Genomic DNA, 17454 nt, shown 5'->3' with positions numbered 1-17454 from the left:
AGAAGAATGGAACATGTTTATACTCAGTCAGAACTGCATACTTTCTTAACAGATGTGTATGCACTCACATACACCTCTGCATTTTGAGTTTATATTGTTCCTTATATTTGAAAGTATAAGTAACTAAGGAAATGTAGCAGATGCCTTGCTGAGAAGGTGAAAAGAGTTTCTTTATTGCAAGGTAAATTGCTGTAATTTCTCATAGTCAGACGGTCAGGAGCTCAGATACTGATCTCATCCACTTACTCAGATAGGACAATGTTATTGATAAACACCTTGGTACTTACGGTGTCTCCTGAGAATTGATGCCAGTCTTGTATGCTTACATCAACAGAACAGCCTCTTCCTTGCTAATCTCTTCACTAACCTTTATACCTCAGGCAATACTCTTCAATATCCAATTAATCACTGTTTTGTCAATACTATCTGATATTGTGCTTCGGTTTACTACCTGACATTTTCTTTTGTTCTAGAAAGGCAGATTCATTGCGAAATGAAATAAAATAAAAATAAACAAAAGGAAGTATAAACTTCAAAGCTGCACGATAAATTACAAATTAATGGTTCTTGTTTTGGTTTATTTATAATGGTTTAAAACAAACAAACAAACACACACACAAATGCAATTTCAAGTGGGCATGGCTAATAATGAGGAGAAAAGTTTAAAAATCTGTCCATGGTTATAACAGTTCTTGCATGTCATTTCAACAATGAAAGAATATACTTCATAATGCGATATATCCTAGAAGGTCCCACTTAAAACAACCGACCTTGCAAAATAGATTAAGCAAGCACTGCTTTTGTGAAGCGTTTGTTCTCAGCGCTTTAGCTGTTATACAGTCTGTTTGTGATGAACTGAAATTATGCAAAAATGCTACCTGTCTGTTTGTTTTTCCATTTTTAAAAAAGACTAAAATAACAAAATATACACACTGGCATGGTCCACAACAACACTTCTGTCTCAGCCAGGAGGATGATAGAAATGATGATTGCATGAGACATTTAATCCTAATTTCTCATTTGTGTAGACTTCCAGATTCTCAGTGGGGCATAGCTAGACTGTGTTTTCATTTCCTTGGACTTGTTCAAGACTCTTTCTGATTAAATAATTTATGTTGCTGTTATTCAGGCAATAATAGACATTTTGGAATAGATAACTCTCTGTAGATTCTAGTGAAACATTGCCTGCGGTATTTTTTTTTAATAAATGACTTAACATTGAACCATGACATATCTTCAAAATATAATGCTAGGAATTTAAATTTAAAAAAAAACCCTCTTGCTCAAAATCTCCTAATTACATGTTATTTCTGGACACAATAAGCAATACCAATTCTTTTTGATAGTGTGAAAGGAATTTGTACTCAACAGATTTATCTTGTGGACCAAATGGAAATCTTGTATCACAGAAAAAGTGGAACTATGGAAATAATTTGAAAGGCTTTATTGGCCTTTGTATGATAAACAATGATTAAAAGCTGTGAAGTATGATTAGAATACCTTTGAAGTGTCTCCATTTAAAGATATTGGTGAGTTGCATCAGAATGGGGATACAGTTTGAAATGGTAAATTCTGGCTGTAAAGAAACAATTTTTGGGTTTCTTTCTCATTAAAAGAAACAAAGGAGAACACTAAGTATACACTGAATTTCCATTTTAACTAGATCTTCCACAGGTTTGGAAGAGATATTTTGGAAAGATGATGCTCTAAATGCCAGAGAGTATATTTGTATTTGTAATTTCTTATTTGTGTTTTATCATATACATCTCAAACAAAATGAGTTACTTCAAATATTGTTTTCAGGCTACCTGAAAGATTTTAGTGTGGCAACTGCTAAATGTTTTATTCCAAAAACTTTCTTCAGGTTACCTGAATTACTGTATTCTCTCAAATGTCCCTACCCAGGGACTAGGCAAAACAAAAATGTGATTGCTAATAATGCAGTGGATACAATTACAACATACACAAACCAGATAGTCCAACAGGGAGCATGGGGTGAAGGTGTGTGTGAAAAGGACATCTATGGGGATCTCCATGATTCTGCTTTGCCAGTGTATCACTGGGCACACTGATGCACTATACAGTACTATACTAGACGGAAGATGGAAGTAATTGAAGGTTGCCGGTGGTGTGTTTGTGTGATGGTGCACATGCATGGTGGGCAGGTGGCAAAAAAAATTATATGGCACAGTTTGATGCTGCACCATGCAGACAGTCAGTGGGTGTTTGAGCCACATTTGATGCAGGTAGTATGGATGGTGGGTTTCGACCCGCTTTCAGATAATGCAGGATGGAGCTCCTTTTTCTGGACTGTTGGCTCTAGCCCATTGTCTTGCTAAATTCTGGATTTTGGAGACTTGGGTGTAAGTCTAGAGTTGCAGGCTTCAATGATCTCAATTTGAAAAGGCTTCATTGACTAGCCAGATAAACATTTTCCCCCAGAAATCAAGATCTTTTTATGTGAAATGTGAAAGCAACAACTGGATTTATCCTTCCGAATGAATCTTTATGTAGTTTTAGATTGGGGAAAAGTTCTTTCAGAGTATGCATGCCCACTAAAATAATAGAACCGATAGCACAACTCTTTGTCCATCTCTCTTCCCTGAGATACCTTTCTCAGAACGGGATTTAGCAAAACCGTAGTAACATAAATGAGACAAACACCATTTGAAAGATCATATGACTTCTAGCTCTGAGGTTCGTGGATTGCTATGAAGAGAATGAAAAATGGGAAAAACTGAAAAAGTGAACCTCACCCATCTGGGATTATCTTAGTACCAAAATGCCTGTTGCCTAGATGCAAGGTGTCCTGCTGTAGATAAAGTTCCCTGCCTGGGAGATGTTCATGTTTCATGTTTGATTCTGTGTTCCCCATGTTATGGGAGTATTGAATATTGGGAATAAAAAAAAAATATTATTAAGGAGTTATATTTCTATAATTTTTCAAGGAGATGAATTAAGAACTGCAGGAAATTTCCTTACAGAAATTTAACCCTTATTTGTCTTGGTCCAGACAATACTCCAAACAGCAATTTCCTTGTAGCACCGCATCACATAACAGTGCCCACACATACACACATTATCTTAGCGGGGATGTTGCAAAAAACCAGATGACATTTCGACACCTTACCAAGCAATGTAGCAAAAAGAGCAGAAAACAAGGAAACTACTCTTTAATATAACAATGCATAAGAAGAAAGGAGATAAATAAAACACAATAACTAAAAATATACAACTATTTAATGCATAATAAAGGGAGAAATAAAAATAAAGCAAATAAAATATCATAATAAACTGAGGTTAAAGGTACTTGTATGAAATGACACTGACAATAGTTGTTGCAGAGAAATGGAAAGATATTCAATGATGTGAGAGAATAACCTGAAAAAGTGGTTTCTCAACAGACAGAAAACCTGACAGGAAGAAACCTGTGTCCCAAGGTACTGTAGGGAGTCTCCACTCTTCCATCCAGGATTCACAATTTTCCTGCCCCCTCTGCAATTTGGATCAGTCAGCTATGTTCTGATAACACAATGATCCCCAAGATTTGGTCCTCCAGAAGTTTTGGACTTCAGCTCCCAGAATTTCTGACTATTGAGCAAGCTGGTTGGGCTTTCTGGGAGCTGAAGTTCAAAACATTAAAGGGGACCACTGTTTGAGAATGACTGTGATAGCTAATTTACATCCTTTGAAATTTCACAGGGGTCCTCCAGAGGTCTTTGAGGATGACATTGTCATCCTGCATCTGGCTACAGAACATACACAGATGATTCTTGACTGCCTCCTGCCTTCCCTCAACTTTGGTAAGGCTGGAGAATAGCTGAGGATCATCTAGTTATACAGTCAGCCCTCCATATCCATGGATTCAATTATCCAGGACTTGAAAATATTCCCCAAAATTTCAAATAGCATTGATTTTGCTCTTTTGTATAAGGGCCACCATTTTCCTAACCACAGTATTTAATGGGACTTGAGCATCCATTATATTTCATATAAATCTAGAGTTACAGGCTTCCATGATCTCAGTTTGAAAAGGCTTCAGTGACATTTCTTCTAGGAATCAGGATTTTTTTTGTGTGAAATGTGAATTTGGTGATTTTCGTATCGACGGTGGGTCCTGGGACCAAACCCCAGTGGATAGCAAGGGACCACTGTATTCTAATAGCTGGGACAAATTGATGCAGTCATGCTTGGGGGTCTTCTGTGGGGTCGCCTGGAGATCCCAGAGCATGATATTATCATGCACCTGTTTATCTGAGCATAGCTGAAAACCTGCTCCTCTGCCCTCTCATGGCCACTAATAGCCAGTGCACAATGATGCAGACATATTATGGGACCTCCTGCCCTACCTGCTCAAAATATGACCATGTCAGGGAGAGAGAGTTGAGGAAGGAAAATAATGAGTCTTTGAGGAGAGAAATTTTCTCTGATCCATGAGAGCATCCTCCAAAACTGGTAAATTTTCAAAGACATTTTTGCAGTAGAGACAAAATTTAATAATTAGTCCTTCTCTCTTTGTTAAATAAATGTAAATAAGAATTGTATCCCTAGTGCAGGATAGTTCCAAATAAGTGCAGTTTATAATCTTAAAATTCTAAAGCCCTAGCTAATACAGTTAAAACAGCATGGGCTCTGTTTTTCACATTCTGGAATTCACAAGCATCAGGTAATGCTATTGAATCAACTTTTTAATGTTTGGAATTAATGAGGATAGGAATCTGTAATAATGTATTTGCTGTTGAGGAATTTATTATACTGTACCATCATATTTCAAACTCTGTTTTTGTTTTGGTACACAATAGAAACATATTACAATGGACTTAACAGTAGGTTCCTCAGTGCTGTCACATTTAAGTGTTGTAATGAAAGAACCTTGAGAAAACTTCAAATGAATATAGATGAAGATGAACTAATGAATATCTGTTTATATGTATAAAATGATTTAGAAATAGAAAAAGTCAGCTGCTGACCTTGAAGTATGATATTCAAGTGTAGAAGGTTGTCAAGTAGCTTGGGAGAGAGGTCAATCCTTGCCTCAAATGTCACTGTCTGAAAGTTTTGGAGAATCTTCACAAAGAATAATTCTGAGGCAATTCTGTGCTGTGGTAATGGAAAAGCAGATAAGATTCATAACGGCTCAGACTGTCCCCATTTTTGCATAATAAATCTGTGTAATAGTCACAGATAGTAACAAAAATAAGAAAGGAAAGTTAACTTGAGTTCCTAAGGAAGAGTCACTTGGAAGAGTTACTAGCTAAGTTTTATGGATGCGCTATTGCAGAATGAGATCAAATACTGTTTGTTACTAAAACTGGAAGTACTTCTCCCTTTACATACTTTTTAATCTATGCCTAATTGTGCTAAGTAATCATATACATATTGGGTTATGGCTAGCAAAAATATTGTGTGTGTGCATGCACACACACACAGACACACACCCATTGACATTGAACATGATGCTTGGCATATCAAATAAAGTTATTTCCTAATGTGGATCGATTGGGTAATGTATTTGCAGTTATATTTTATTGAAATTTACAATTTAAGGTTACAGGTGTGTGTGTGTGTGTGTGTGTGTGTGTGTGTTCACATAAAGGAAGTATCTAGTCAAAGTTATCTCTCTCTCTCTCTGGCTTTGCTTCGCAAACGAAGATTCAGGAAGGACTCATCCCACGCTTTGTACAAGCGCTTTGGTGACTAAAAAGGCCAATCCGGAACAAGCAGGTCTGGTTGCAGAAAGCACAGCGGAAAGTCTCTTTGGGTGATGTTTTCAGGTTGCAGTTCTTTCTGCGTTGTCGTTTCTCTTTGAGACTCGTTCGTTGGGAGTTTTTGAAAAAAGCTGCAGCATCGTGGATAGTGCGTCTCCATGCCTCCCGATGCGAGGCCAGGGCAGACCATTGTTGGTGATCAATTTGGCCAAGCCTGAGATGTTGTTTCAGGGAGTCCTTGTATCTCTTCTTTGGGGCACCCCTCTTACACTCACCCGTGGCGAGTTCACCGTAGAATACTATTTTGGGGAGGCGATGATCATTCATCTGAGAAACGTGTCCTGCCCAGTGCAGCTGCGTCCCCAATAGCATGGCCTCAATGCTGGTGGTCCCTGCTTGCTCAAGGACAGCAACATTCGTCACATAGTCAGTCCAGTATATATTTAGAATTGTGCGTAAACAGCGCTGATGAAAGCGTTCAAGGAGTCATAGGTGTTGGCGATAGGTGACCCATGTTTCAGACCCATAGAGGAGAACAGACAGTACAATGGCTCTATACGCACTGATTTTTGTGCTTCACCTCAAATGTTTGTTACTCCAGACTCTTTTGTGAAGCCTTCTGAATGCACCATATGCCTTTGCTAACCTGTGATTGATCTCTTTATCAATCTTGGCATCTGAGGAGATGATGCTTCCCAGGTAGGTGAACTGCTGGACGGACTTAAGTACAGATGTGCCTACAGTGATGTGGGGATGGTAGTGTTCTTCCTGTGGTGCCGGCTGGTAGAGAATTTCCATTTTCTTCAGACTGACTTCCAGTCCAAAGAGCTCTGCAGCAGTAGCAAAGCAAGATTTGAGGCGCTGCAGAGCTGCTTCCGTATGGGCAACGAGGGCAGCATCATCAGCAAAAAGCAGCTCACGGACTAGATAGTTTAGAGTCTTAGTGCGGGCCCTCAGGCGGCTTAAGTTAAACAGGCTACCATCAGTATGGTAGCGTATATAAATGCTGTCTTCTTCTTTGAGATCTGCCGTAGCCCTTTGGAGCATCATGCTGAAGAAGATTGTAAATAGAGTTGGAGCAAGAACACAACCTTGTTTCACACCATTAGTTATTAGAAAGGGATCCGAGAGAGCATTGCCATATCTGACTTGACCTTGCTGGCCTTCATGTAGCAGGATGATCATTTTGAGTAATTGGGGGGGGGGGCATCTTAGTTGTTCCAGGATCTGCCAGAGACCTTTTCTATTCACAGTGTCGAAGGTTATATAGTGGTGAGGAAAACAATTTGTGGGGATGTTTGGGAACGTACCCAGCTGGTCTCATGTAATAACTTCTTTATAATATAATCTACTAGTTTGGCAGGTGATGTATGATTATAGATTATGGAAATGCGCACAACTACAGAGGGCAAAGCTGATGTGGGAGAGTCACAGTGAAGAGAAATTGTGAGAGAAGTCCCTGATTTAGATGTAAAAAGAGAAGGCTGGAAAGAGAGGGCTTGGTGCCTGCTTTATACAGTTATACAGCATTCTCTGAAGATGCCAGACACAGATGTTGGTGAAACGTCAGGAATAAACTCTTCTAGAACATGGCCGCATAGCCCCAAAAACCCACAAAAACTATAGTTATACAGGCAGTTGATAAACAGTTTTCTACCTTGCAAACTGTGGGAGTTATTAGTCGAAGACACCAAAGGGTTTGGGAACAGGGTAGTGATCCCTAATCTTCATACTGCTTTATGACAAGTGTATGTTTAAGAAGCTTAAAATAATTCCTTGAAGTACAGAGGACTGAAATGATTCCAAGATCAGCTGTTAGTAATCCGTCTTATCCATATTGGACAAAAGAAACTGTAATGTACTATAGTGCCAAGTCAGTGAAACCCTGGATTTTACTTAGCAACAACCCAAAGCTTCTGTGTTCCATTCATATAGCTTGCTTGTGAAGTTTAATATACTGTATTATCATTCAAAATTACATATGCATTTAGAGTTTCTGTGTACTTGAAAGGTTGTTACTTCTTTTGCATACATACTGGAGTGGAATAAAATCAGCGATTCTGTCATCTTTCTGTTATGCTGCTGTTCCTTTGGACTAATGGATTATAGTAGTCATCTTATATTGAAACACATTTTTGTTCTTTTTAGTATTTCATCTGTGCTATGATAACTTTCCCCATAGTATCTTTTTAATAAAACAGTTCTCCCCTCCTCCAAGCAAGATGTGGGATTCTTACTTCTTTCTATTTATAGCAGGGGAAGAAATGCTTTGGTAGTTGACTGGCCATGGGCTACATAATACAGTATGTGTTTCAGCGTGGTGTGAAGAGTAATCCATGTTTCCCCTTCTGTGTCATGTAGGATGTCATGAACATTAAATCACTGCATAGTTGTCATTATGCCACATATATAGAATCTGAGACTACAGCGACTCTTGGACAGGTATTCATTTTCTGCTCTAGTTTCAGAAGAATGACGATCAAGGCTCTTCCCTCTTTCCCATGTGAACTCTAGGCTTCTGCCATCCTCTTTTATACCACTACTGTAATCTATTACTATAAAAGCAGTATCATAAAAGCAGAGTACTTAGTAGTTGATATAATCCAGCATTCTATATTTGAGTGTATGATTGTACTCATAACAAGGTTTTATTGGGGATCATTTGTTAAGTGTAATTTTTTTTCCACCCATCTTCCTGGACAAGTTAGCTTTATCATGCACCTCCCTGCTACGTCTTTCAGTGCAAAGGACAAGTCCGCATCTCGGTGCTTTAGTGTTGCTCATGCATGGCTTCCTTTAGAGACTCTTGTCTTCCGTTGTTGAGATATTTTTATTAGGGTGTGGGGTGATTAATGACTAATGTTTCTACACTCTTGCAATTATTACTCAACTCTGTTCTATTTAAAGAGATGTCAGAATGTTAGACAGATATATCTAGATCAACAAGCAAGCGATATTGGAAAATATGTACACTGCAAATTTATTCTTCTTGCTGGTACCATAGATCATAGCTTAGATTTATATATGATTATTAATGGGTTAATATTTTGCTAGAGAAATAATGGAACTTTAAATCACAGTAGTATTACTGAGTTGGCATACATGCTTTTAATTTAGTGCATAAAGGAGACGTATCCTACCGAGATTGTAGCTGAGTTAAATAAAAACAAACTATTGAATGTGAAGAATCTACACAATGCTGGGCAATGTATAGCAGCATGGAAGTCCAGATGGTGCACAGTATACTGAGAGCAGAAAGAATGCATGACACTACTCCCTGGTGACAGGAAAAAAAATAACCAGATGAATAATTTCTGATCATAAAACATAGATTTCCCTGCGGAAAGTGATAACAAGGGAACAGGAACTGATACCTTTGGTAGAATTATTCTTCTGCTCATGAACCAGGGCTAGGCTAAATGAGATGGGGAGAAGGAAAGCAGCCCACCTATTGTACTATTCCAAGTACTATAGGAATGCACCATCCAGGGCAGATGGCTGGCTTACTTATTTATGTATATTCTGCTTTCCCCCCAAATGGGATTCAAAGCAGCTTACACTATAAGTTAAAACAAAGCAGTTAAAACAATATGAAATAGGGTACAAAATTTTTAAAAAGCACTAAATAGTACATTCAGTTGATGGTGCTGAGAGTGGTACTTCGAGGTTTTTCAGCTGGTGGGTCCATGTATGCCCACCTCCTTCAATTGACAGCAAAGGGTGAAGGGTAAGAATCAGCTATGGCATCTCTGGACTAGTGTAGCTTAAGGATCCAATTTGGTTCTTTTGGGGGAGTAGGTAGAACAGGTTTGAACCCAGCAAATCTAAAGCTGGCTTCAACTCATCTCAACATAGGCCCAGTACAGACCGGCACTTTGCGCCAGCCTGGGGCCAAAAGTAGCGCTTGAGAGAGCAGAGCATCTGCACGCTCCTGAGCTCTAACTGTGCACTGCGGGCACCATCTTGGTGCACCACCATTTACATAGCATGCATGATGATGATGTGGCTCGTGCACTGTGTCCAAATGGCACAGCGCACAAGGGATGTCACCACGTTGCTCCAGGATGCTAATGGTGCCTTGGCAGCAGGAAAGGAGCCGCATTTCCCAGCTCCTTTTTACAGGTGCATCATTGCCGTGCCTTTTGGTTGGCGTGGACACAATCCAGGGAAGAAAGGGGCGGCCTCTGTCCGCCCCTTCCCCCCAGTCTGTATTGGTCCTCATTTTGGGCCTTAGGCTTTCTGCTACCATCAGTATGTGGGCATACCTGGGCTTAGTGGAGTTGATGTTCACCAAGGCATCATTTCTTTCTTCTTATAATTTGAAAATACTGGGGGACAGGGCTGGCTGGGCATGTCCATGGTTGAACTTGAAACATAAGCTTTCTCTGCAGTAAAATGATGCTGGTTCCCAAGTAAAATGTGTTGAACATTAGGACAGCAAAAGCAAAATACCTTTCATTCCTGTAGTCACAATGGTGCTATGATTTAAATAAATTTAAATCAGATGGTCTTCTATTTGTTTGCTTCTTTGTTGCTCTGACATATCCATAATTGAAAAGCCATTACAAGCAATGAATGATAATAAGGAAGGGAAGCGACTGTGTACTTCATAACTGAAGCATTACACAGGGCCATCTAAACCCTAGTTCATATGGTTATTAAGTCCCAAATGACCATTGATGAAGTGGCTCATCTTGGCCAGACATGGGACTCTTAAGCCTGTGCTGTTCACTAGCTTCAGGTCTCGTGTTGCTTTTTAAAAACAGAAACACAAAACCTTCATGCTTATTAGGCTCTCTTGTTCAGTGCAGTTATGATAAGAGATCTGTTGTAGCTACTTCTGCCATTGCTAGCCTCCTTCCCAAACCCTACCTTTTAGGGTAGGCTGAATAACAACCAAAGCAGTCTGAAGCAGTTAGGAATTGATGGGTGCTGCACTCTTCCAGTTGTGGGATACCTTGGGAGTAGTTGTGGTAGACTCCTGAGGGGTCTCTCCAGCTTCATATCTCAGTTCAGCTTGTGTCCAGGAGGTTATTTTGCAGCTTCCTGATCTGTAGTGCCTTGGAATCCTTCAGTTGGAACACTGCCTGGGTTAAAAAGAATGTTCAATTATTAATGACTAGAGACTATAGTCCATTTTATGTTCTTGTAAATATTGAACAGGATGCCAGCCTTGGTGTTCGCTTTGCTCCGTTTTGTCCTGCAGCTGCTGCTGTTGTTCTTTAAAAAGCAGGGAACAATGCTATGGTCACTTAGAAATATATATTACACACACACACACACACACACACGTATACTTCTGTTAAAAAGCAGTGTTCCTGAGCTTTGCTTCACTAACAGACACTTGGTACCAGAAGCAGAAATAAAATGGAAAGAACACAAAAAAGGAAGAGCACATTTCAGCAAACTTTTTATTCAAAACTAGCATTACGTACATGCAAAATGAAACAATCAAGTAAACAAAACCCTTTTGAATCTTCTTGAGACCACTTTGGAAAGTTTCTTCCATAATTCTTCCTGGGGTATTCCTGTCTTTCTTTCAATAGCCTCCACTTTTCTTATGGTTTCTATTTTGGTGGTGAAACTTACAGATCTATTCTGTTCCAACATGCCAGGAGAGCTACTTTATCCTCTTCTCCCTGTTTTGCTCTTCACATAGTAGATGAGTCTGGGGTCAGACATTTGCCTTACCTGTTGTACATAAGCACACACAGCTACAGTAGGATCAAGATGAGAAATAAATGAAGAACTGAAGGACTGTATATAATTATTATTATTATTATTATTATTATTATTATTATTATTATTATTATTATGTTTATTTATACCCCACCTTCCTCCCAGTACAGGAACTCAAGGCGGCTAAGTATATACCACCAATGGCTAACTATATACTTATTGGAGGAATTATGTGATTTAAATGGAAGAAATGAATAGATTATAAATAAGCATTGTTTCTCTAACTGTTTTGTCTAAAATCCCACAAGCTATGTACTCACTATTTATATACTGTTAATATATTTGTCCTCAGTATTGTCTTGCAAATCTGTATTTAAGTGACTGTAGAAAGAAATCAGTATTGGAGGAAATTCTCCTTTCTCATTGTTTTGCAGACAGTAGTAAGATGGCAAAGTAGTCTGCTAAAATCTTAAACCTATACAGACTGCACAGTTAATTTCACTAACCTTGTATCTCGATGTGTCCTTTGTAAAATGTTGGAAGTGGTAGTAGTAAGAGTGGATGAACACCAACTCTTACTTTAAAATGAGTCAAAGGTGCATGAAAAACACCCTTGAGTGGCTTTTGGCATTCTGCATTGTGTGTATGGCTCTTCAAAAGTGAACCTAATGATTTTCCCCCCTTTTTTACCCTATCTTTGCTTAGGCAGGGAAATTGATGAAAAATGGTTAGGTAAGTCCCATTAATTTCAATGAAGTAAGCCCTATTGATTTCAGTGACACTTACTGCCAGGTAGATAGCTTGCAGTGTAAGAAATTTTGATAAGGAGATGCAATGCCAATAGGAACCCTCCAGGGAGCAGCTGCGATGTCAATAGGTAGTTATGAGAAGCAGGTATGCTCAGGGAGGGAAAGAACAGGGAGATGGTGATGGCACAATGACATTCTGAAATGTAATGAAAAAGGTAGACTATAAAGAAATCAAGGAAAGTGTTAAATAACATACACATACATCTACACACACACACACACACACAAGCCAGTGTGGTGTAATGGTCTGAGTGTTGGAGTAGGGAGTTTATCACATGGGGACCATATGTACCTCCATCCCAATAATGATTAAAACGTCCGCATCCCACAAAAGCATGCAAATGTGCAAATGATTTTCACACGCAGAACACAATAAGGTGTTAGAGGCTCATTACTAAAGAGAGAAAGAGGGTAGAACGTGCATTTGGTTTTCACACAGATATGTGTAAGCCCTGTTGATAGATTGGGAATCGTGTTTTTGCGCGTGTGCACAGAAGAATTAGTTGCGTCACCAGACGTCGCCAGCGCACACATGGCAGCAAACAAAATTACCCAGAGAAATAAACAATTTTATTTACATAATTTTCTTTATAAAAATATACTGTACTGTTGCTTACTTTCCCAGAAATGGTACCTATGAAAAAGAACAAAACATCACTCAAAAGATAAGAAAGTTTTTTTAAAAAGTGTAAAAGTCTGGTTTCCAGGCATGACAGAGAAGCACCAGAAGTAAACTCGCCCCAAAGAACTATGGGAAATCTGGCAACAAGTACAAAAACTATGAGAATCCTGTGAATAAACCACAAATAGAGCAGTTGTGGGGGAAAAGGCGACATTGTGAATGAAACGGAAATGAATTCACAATACCTTCCCCAAAATGACTAATTGTTGGTTCATGTCTCTTTCTGGTCAGATTCTTAGTGATTTGTGCACAATATATTGTGTGAAAACCAATTGTGCAATTGTATCTAATACACTAGATAATCATGGGTTCTTACCCTTTTAAAATTCCAATTTTCCCCTGTAATAAACTCCTAGGATTGTGGAAACCAGGGCTCAATTCCCAGCTTGGCCATGAAGGCCGCTGGGTGACCTTGGGCAAGACACATGCTCTCAGCCTCAAAGGAAGGCAGTGGCAAACCTCTGAACAAACCTTTCCCAAAAATAACCCATGATGATAGAGAAGACTCAGACTGTCATACTTTGGACACATCATGGGAAGGCATGAATCGTTGGAAAAGACAATTATGTTAGGAAAGGTGGAGGAAAGAAGAGAGGAAGGCCACATGTTAGACGGATGGACTTTATTGAAGTGACGACAAATATGAGTTTGCAGGAGCTGGACAGACCAGTAGTAGAGAGGGGGCCTGGAGATGTCTCATCCATAGGGTCACCATGGATTGAGATTGCTGTGAAGGCAGTTAACAACATGCAGAAAGAACCACAATGTGAAAACATCACTCAAGGAGACTTTCTGCTGTGCTTTCTGCAACTGGACTTGTTTATCTTGGATTGGCCTTTTTAGTCATCAGCGCCCTTGTAGAAAGCATGGGATGAGTCCTTCCCAAATCTTTGTTCGCGAAGTAAAGCCAGATATATATATATATATATATATAGAGAGAGAGAGAGAGAGAGAGAGAGAGAGTTAGTTTTGTGTGTGTGTGTGTGTGTGTGTGTATATATACCGTATATACTCAACTATAAGTTGACCTCATGTATAAGTGGAGAGCAAGTTTTGAGGCCAAATTTATGGATTTTGCTACCACCCGTGGATAAGTTGAGGGTAAAACTTAGGGGCGTATAGCAAAGGATCTAAAAGATGAAGCAAAGCAAAACAATGTCAAAGAACTTACAAAATCCCAGCAGTCTTAACTCATTGTGCTCACTCTTAAGGCTGGATGGATGAGAGAGTAGAGAGGGTTGGTGCTTCCAGGACAGATTATACTCTTGCTTTGGTTCCTCCTTTTAAGTCAGTTAAGATACAGTACTTACGTTGACCTGTGGATAAGTCGAGGCAGGGTTTTTTTTGGTCAATTTTTTAACCTAAATTTCTAGACTTATACATGAGTAGATACAGTGTGTGTGTGTGTGTGTGTGTGTGTGTAGTTGCTGTTGCTGTGTGCCTTCAAGTTCCTCTTCCTTCAAGGCAGCATGTCCTTTGCCTAGATCCTCTGCCCTGTTCTCCTCCATGACTGAATTCACACTGGAGAAGTAACTCGGTTTGGTAGCGCTTTAACTGCCCTGGTTCAAGGTTATGGAATTCTGGGAGTTGGAGTTTGTTGTGCTCTGCTCTGGTCCCACAACAAACTCCAACTCCCAGAATTCCATAAGCATGAGCCAGACAAAGAATTAAAGTGGTGTTAAAGAAGGAGAGGAAAAAGGAGGGGAAGGAAGGAGGAGGAGAAGGAAGGGAGGAAGGTGAAAGAAGGAGGAGAGGAAGAAGGGGGAAGGAGAAGGAAGAGGAGGAAGAGGAAAAGGAAAAGAAGGAGAAAGAGAAGAATCCTAGAGTTGGAAGAGACCCCAAGGGCCATCCAGTCCAGCCCCCTGCCATGCAGGAACTCTCAATCAAAGCATCCCTGATAGATGGCCATCTAGCCTTTGCTTAAAGACCTCCAAAGATGGAGACTCCACTACACTCCGAGGGAAAGGAGAGGAAACAGAAGGAAAAGAAGGAGAAGGAGAGGAAGGAAAAGAGGGAGAAGGAGAAGAAGGAAGAGAAGAAGGAGAAGGAGGAGAACGAAGGAAGGAATAAGGAGGAGGAGAAGGAGAAAGAAAAGGAAAAGGAGGGGGAGAGCTAGAAGGAGGGGAAGGCGAGGAGGAGCTTTCCCTCCCCCAGAAGAGAAGGAAAGAGCCTCTCGGGGTTTTGGGGAGGAGGGGAGAGGAGAGGAGAAGGGGGAGAGGAAGCCTCGCCTGCAGTTCCCGCCCTGCCCTCCTCGCCTCCCCCTCCGAGGGAAGCCTCCCAAAGCCCGGGGCTGGCTGGGCAAAAAGGAGAAGGAGAAGGAGAAGGAGAACAGCCTGGGCAAGGCGGGCGAAGCGGGAGGAGGGCTCCCCAGGACCCGCTGCCCACCCTTCCTCCTCCTCCTCCTCCCCTTCTCTTCTTCCTCCTCCTCCGCCGTCTGAAGCCGCTGCTGGGCTGCCAGGGCAGAGCTTTCCTTGGGGAGGAAGGAGTGCCATGGAGGAGGCAGCGGCAGAAGCGGCAGCATCAACCTGTGGGCTGCAGTCGCTCGGCTGATCGGGAGAGCTGCTTCGGCCCCTGAATGCGCTTGCCTTGGAGGCAGAGAAAGAAGGGGCCGGAGAGAGAGAGAGAGAGAGAGAGAGAGCCCAGGCTGCCTCCATCGCCCTCCACGGAGAGGGAAGAAGGAAGGCACAAGGCAGCCAGGCTGGCATAGCTGGCTCTCTCTGAGGAGAAGAGACCCCCAAGACCAGGACCCCTCCGCATCCTCCGCAGCCTGGCCAAGAAGCAGCCCTCCCTCCGGCCGGAGATGCCCCTTCCTTGGGGCCAGTTGGCACCTGCCTGGTCCTGGCAGGAAAGGATGGATTGAATTGCCTTGAAGCAAGGACTGGAAGCAGCAGAAGAGAGAGAGAGAGAGAGAGAGAGAGGAAGAACTGGCTTTTCCAGCCTGGGAGGGAAGAGGACCCTTTCTGCTCCAGCCTAGAGTCCTCTCTCTCTCTATCTAGATCTAGATCTATATTCCCAGCGATGGGCCCTTGGCTCCCTCCAGACACGATGCCTCCTGCATTCCTCTGCTGACCTGGAGGAGGAGAAGGAGAAGAAGGAGGAGGAAAGGCAGCCAAACAGCCCCCTCCTCTTCCCGGGAGCAGGGCAGCCTTTGCGCCATTCTGCCCAGATTGGCTCCCTGCCCGGTCCCTTTCCTCCTCCTCCTCCTTCCAACCCTCCCTCCTTCCCTCCTTCCCTGCCTCCCCCTCCGAGGCTGCTCCCCTCCCGAGGAAACAGACAGCTGATTCATGGAGCCCAGACCCAGTCCCTTCGGGGCGCCTCCTCCTCCTCTTCCTCCTCGCCTTCGGAAGACTAGGATGCTGCTCCTGCTGCCATCATCGCTGGAGACTTGCTCTTAACCTCCTTCGGTCTCGGCTTGCCTTCTTCCCAGCCCTCCCCCGACGCCAAGGGGGAGGGGAAGGAGAGGGAGAGGAGGAGGAGGAGGAGGAAGAAGAAGCCTCTCTCTCTCTCTCTCTCTTTCTCTCATCCCTAGATCCCTTTCCTTCCTTCCTTCCTTCTCTCGCTCTTCCCCCTCCTCTGCTTTTGGCTCTCTCCAACCTGAGAATAAGCATCGATGCCTCGCTCTGGAGATCCATGGTGATGAGGAGGATGATGGTGATGATGATGATCGTGTGACTTTCTTGGGGATCTGCTGAGTGTTTTCCTACCCGAGATGCAGCTCTTGAAAGCTTTATGGGCACTAGCAGGGGCAGCGGTCGGCTGTTTTCTTCTCTTCGTCATCCACTCCCAGTTCCTGAAGGAAGGTAATGGTCGATCTGCATGCCTACAGATGCTCCTGAGCTGCGGCCACACTGGAGAAATAACTCGCTTTGGCAGCGCTTTAACTCTTTGTCTGGCTGAAGGCGCTCCGCTCTGGGCCCCACAACAAACTCCAACTCCCAGAATTCCATAGCCTTCAGCCAGGGCAGTTAAAGCGCTACCAAACCGGGTTGCATCTCCAGTGTGGATGCAGCCTTAGGATAATATTCCTAGGTGGTTTCAGTTCCACATCTCTCTCTCTCTCTTTCTCTACCAAAGCAAATGTATTATTCTTTTCCTTTTTAAAAAACTTCATTTCATTTGCAGAAGAGGCTCCTTCCTCGAAGTGCATTCTCTGCTTTTGTTGCTCAGCTTGGACTCCTGTAGCCTCAGGCATCCACCTGGTTTCAGACCCTCCTGTTTATATACAAGGCATCATCCCTCGATGCTAGTCATAAAATAAATCACATTGAAATCTTAGGTGTTTTTAAAATTTGACTCAGTAGCCATCCTTTTTGGGGGGCCTTCTCCCCCCCCCCCTAAAAAAGCATGTTCCATACATTTTCAATAGATGGCACTCAAGTTCTATGATGAGGGCAAGGAAGTGCTGAGCTGGAATAGAAAGGCTCCTTCCTCATCCATTCTCTCTCCCAAATCTGGAAGAGGCCTTTCTGCCTAATTTTGGGGGATTTCTCCATAAAATATTCAACCAGATGTAAATGGTATATCTCCCCCCCAACCCTCTTCCAACAAATAAAGAACCTGGAACAGTTATTCTTTG

At 41.9% G+C, this 17454-nt stretch overlaps 1 protein-coding gene across 7 annotated transcripts in view; it reads left to right on the top strand.

The window, feature by feature from the left end:
• LOC149312355 (chemokine-like protein TAFA-5) overlaps positions 1–17454 on the top strand; it is a 358468-nt gene that overhangs the window by 102321 nt on the left and 238693 nt on the right. Inside the window, exon 1 of one of the 7 annotated variants that reach the window (XM_089524456.1) lies at positions 15876–16678. The exons of the other annotated variants lie outside the window; for them this stretch is intronic. Coding sequence (XP_089380582.1) covers positions 16588–16678 — 91 coding nt within the window. The 5' untranslated portion in view covers positions 15876–16587. Of the gene's footprint in view, positions 1–15875; positions 16679–17454 lie in introns of those variants that run through there. 7 annotated transcript variants of the gene reach the window in all.

The sequence above is a fragment of the Sceloporus occidentalis genome, unplaced genomic scaffold (assembly GCF_023333645.1).
Source record: "Sceloporus occidentalis isolate IW3139 unplaced genomic scaffold, rSceOcc1.0.p SCAF_5, whole genome shotgun sequence".
Classification (NCBI taxonomy): domain Eukaryota; kingdom Metazoa; phylum Chordata; class Lepidosauria; order Squamata; family Phrynosomatidae; genus Sceloporus; species Sceloporus occidentalis.
This window is presented reverse-complemented; position numbering and strand designations above follow the sequence as displayed.